This window comes from Geospiza fortis, unplaced genomic scaffold (assembly GCF_000277835.1).
Source record: "Geospiza fortis unplaced genomic scaffold, GeoFor_1.0 scaffold391, whole genome shotgun sequence".
Classification (NCBI taxonomy): Eukaryota; Metazoa; Chordata; class Aves; order Passeriformes; family Thraupidae; genus Geospiza; species Geospiza fortis.
Genome location: NW_005054472.1, coordinates 543,584 through 546,584, shown reverse-complemented (window position 1 = coordinate 546,584; position 3,001 = coordinate 543,584). Strand labels below are relative to the sequence as shown.

The 3,001-nt window shown below is 46.6% G+C and overlaps 1 protein-coding gene across 1 annotated transcript in view; it reads left to right on the top strand.

Annotated features, from left to right (window-relative positions):
• The window catches only part of EIF2D (eukaryotic translation initiation factor 2D), an 8,405-nt gene extending 7,905 nt beyond the window's left edge, over positions 1 to 500 (top strand). The window contains 2 exon segments of the mRNA XM_031062890.1: positions 21 to 126; positions 225 to 500. Coding sequence (XP_030918750.1) covers positions 21 to 126; positions 225 to 295 — 177 coding nt within the window. The 3' untranslated portion in view covers positions 296 to 500.
• Positions 501 to 3,001: the final 2,501 nt, after the last annotated feature.

Below are 3,001 nucleotides of genomic sequence, written 5' to 3'. Positions count from 1 at the left end.
GGCCAAAAGTTCCCCAACAGAAGTCCAAAGCCAGTGCCACCATCAGCCCAGCACCAGGAACAAAGGACAGAGTCCAGGTCCAGATCCAAGGCAACCAAATCCATCATCTGGCCAAGATGCTGCTCGGTAAGAAGATTCTGGAACTGGGCTGGTTGCAGCAAAACTGAGATTTTTAAATTCTTTAAGTCTTCCTTAGCTGAAGTGAGCTCTTGGTTGTGTTGCAGAAGAATATCAGCTACCTCGGAAATACATCCAAGGCCTGGAGAAGGCTCCAAAGCTTGGCCGCAAGAAGTAGGAGAAAAATCAACTGTAAGGATTGCTCAGCTCTCATTATTTTCATTATTTATAGAAGTGTTTGCTGCCAGCAAATCAAGGATCATGCACAGGCCCTGCTCATTCCACAGTGAGTCCTGGATGTTTACAAGGTCTGGAATTTGCCCAAATAATAATAGTGCTCCAGGTGTTCCTTTTTCATAAAAATAAAAAGCTCAATAAACCCCTTGGCATTATCCTCTTGTGATTTTTTAAATGGAAATTGATACTGAAGTACTGGATGCTACAGTGGTTTTTGGGTGGTTTAACATTCTTGCTTTGCATCTTTGATCAAGGATGTGGAATAAACCTCCTCTGAAATATGAGAAAAATACATTCCAACACAATCCTGGGACAGTGCAGTGTGTTCTGCCATGAAGTAAAACCCCTCTGGCTTAGATTTTATCTTTTAAAACATTTCCAGGTATTGAATTCAGACATTTCAGCACTGAGAATTAACTGCATTAGCTGGACTTCTGTAGTTTATATTATTTTTATATATAAAAATACATTTTAATGTATGACGTGAGCTGTAATTTATCACAGGTAACAGTTCTGTCAGCCCCAGCTGAAAGAATAAATTAATGGAACACTTTGGTCAGGTCTTACAGGTGTGAATGTTCTTTAGCTCTTTAACAGTGGGTTAGGAAATTTAAATTCATTTCTGGGAAGGATTCCTGTATTTCCCTTTAGACTAAATCCATTGAAGTTCCATAGGAGGGCACCAGAAAAAGAAAGTCAAGAGATTTCTTTAATTACTGACAGCTTTATTATCATTGTCTGTTACACTGTCTGCATATGAACAAATAGTTCCAGAACCTTCAAAAAAAGCTGAGAGTGAGACATTTTGTAAAAATGCCATAGAATCACTAGGGAGTAGTAAAAATAAATTACAGCATTGCAAAAATGCATTTCACTTTGCCATAGAAGCTCTACTATTCCATCCTATACACATTATTTTACAGGTTTTACAGTAGCCATGGAAAAGAAACACACGACCTAGGCGAGACAATTGCTAACCAAAGGCACTGCCAACAGGATCTGCGCTTAAAGAAGGGGCAAATACTTCTAAAACCAGCTCAACTGACCCTTGAGAATTTGAGTTTCAACACCCACCAACTCTTCAAATGCCCCTCACATTGAAAAAAAAACAACAAAAGAACGAGCCCTGCTGGTGCAGGAGGTTTTCAGCAGCATCCACAGTGATTGCATACGAAGCCATGCCTTCTACAAACTGTCAAAGACATGCTGGGGCCAGGAAGGGAGAGGGGACACTCACCAAAACAAAAATAAAAATAGAAATCAAGGAAACCTGCACAACTTTTCAGCCAGAAAGAAAAGGGATTTCAAACCAAGCGTGTGGCTCTTCCCTCTGAGAGCCACCGGCAGTTTTTTACAGCGCTCTTCCCCACGGTGGAACTGAAGTATTTATACGGTGCTGTCAAGGCTCAAAGCACCAGATAAACGGTATTTAAATGACTCCACAAGTGAATAGTGAAGTGCTAAGTCTGCTTGTAGCTGGACAAACAGCCCCAGAGCACGGCAAGTGCTGCTCTGGGGCTGCCAGCAGTTGTTAAAGGTCGTTGGGTGTAGAGTACAGTACAGCTGGAGGCTCCTCTGCACCAGAGCCCTGGGAGCAAACCCTCACTGCTGACCAGAACAGGAGCTGCAACTGAGCTTGGCAGAAAGTGGCTTTCACACCAAGTAATGCAGTTACTCTCATAAGGTTTAGAAACAAACATACTCAAAATCTGGAAAAAAAAAAAAATCCCAAGCAATCACCTTCCAGAAAGAAACAAAGCAGTTCCTCATCCCTCCCCAGACACGAGGGCCTCGTCACACCAGTGCTGTGGGGACAGGAGGGACAAGGCTCTGCACAGCTTCCTCCTTAGCCCAAATGCAAAGTTTTCACACTTAAGGGAAAAAAAAGGCACTGAGGTAAATTTGAACTCATCCCTGTTCCCCAATAACCTGCTGCCTCCCCTCCCACGGGGCGCAGGTGGGATCCCAGCAGCCGCAGTGAGCTCCATGAGCCCACACCAACCCTGTCCCTGCTCCATCCCGATCCAGCACTGACATTCCCTGTTCCCTGGGCTGTGAACAGAGGGAGGGCTGGCCCTGGCTGTGTGCAGTGTGCTCAGAATGGAGCACTGAGGGTAAACATGGGGCCCATCCTCTCCCCCAGGATCATTCCAGCCCGGCAGTGATCCCTGCACGGCCTCAGCAGCAGGAGCGAGGGCAGGGACCCAGCCTGCAGCTCGAGGACTTTGCTGAGGGATGCTCAGCATGGCGTGGTGGCAGCCCTGAGACAGGCAGAGAGAGACTTGCTGTCCTCTCCTGGCTCCACGGAGAGAGCAAACCCTGGGAAGCCTCCTGGACAGGCAGGACAGCACCAGTTGAGAGTGGGGAGGGAGAACAGGGCACAGGGACAGCAGGAGCAGGAGGAAGCCCAGGTGAGGTGAGCAGAAAGCATCCAAGGACAGTAATTCCCTTCCTTGGTGCCACCTCCACACCCCAGCCGTGGATGGGGCTCCTCTCCCTCGGGGCCAGGCACGTTCACAGCTCAAAATCTGATTTGTGAAGGGGTTTTGAGCTTTCCTGGGTTCCTCTGATGGACACATATTGCTAAACCTTCAACGCTGAACCCTCAGCCTGTGCCCCAACCATCACCTTTACACTTTTTAAACAG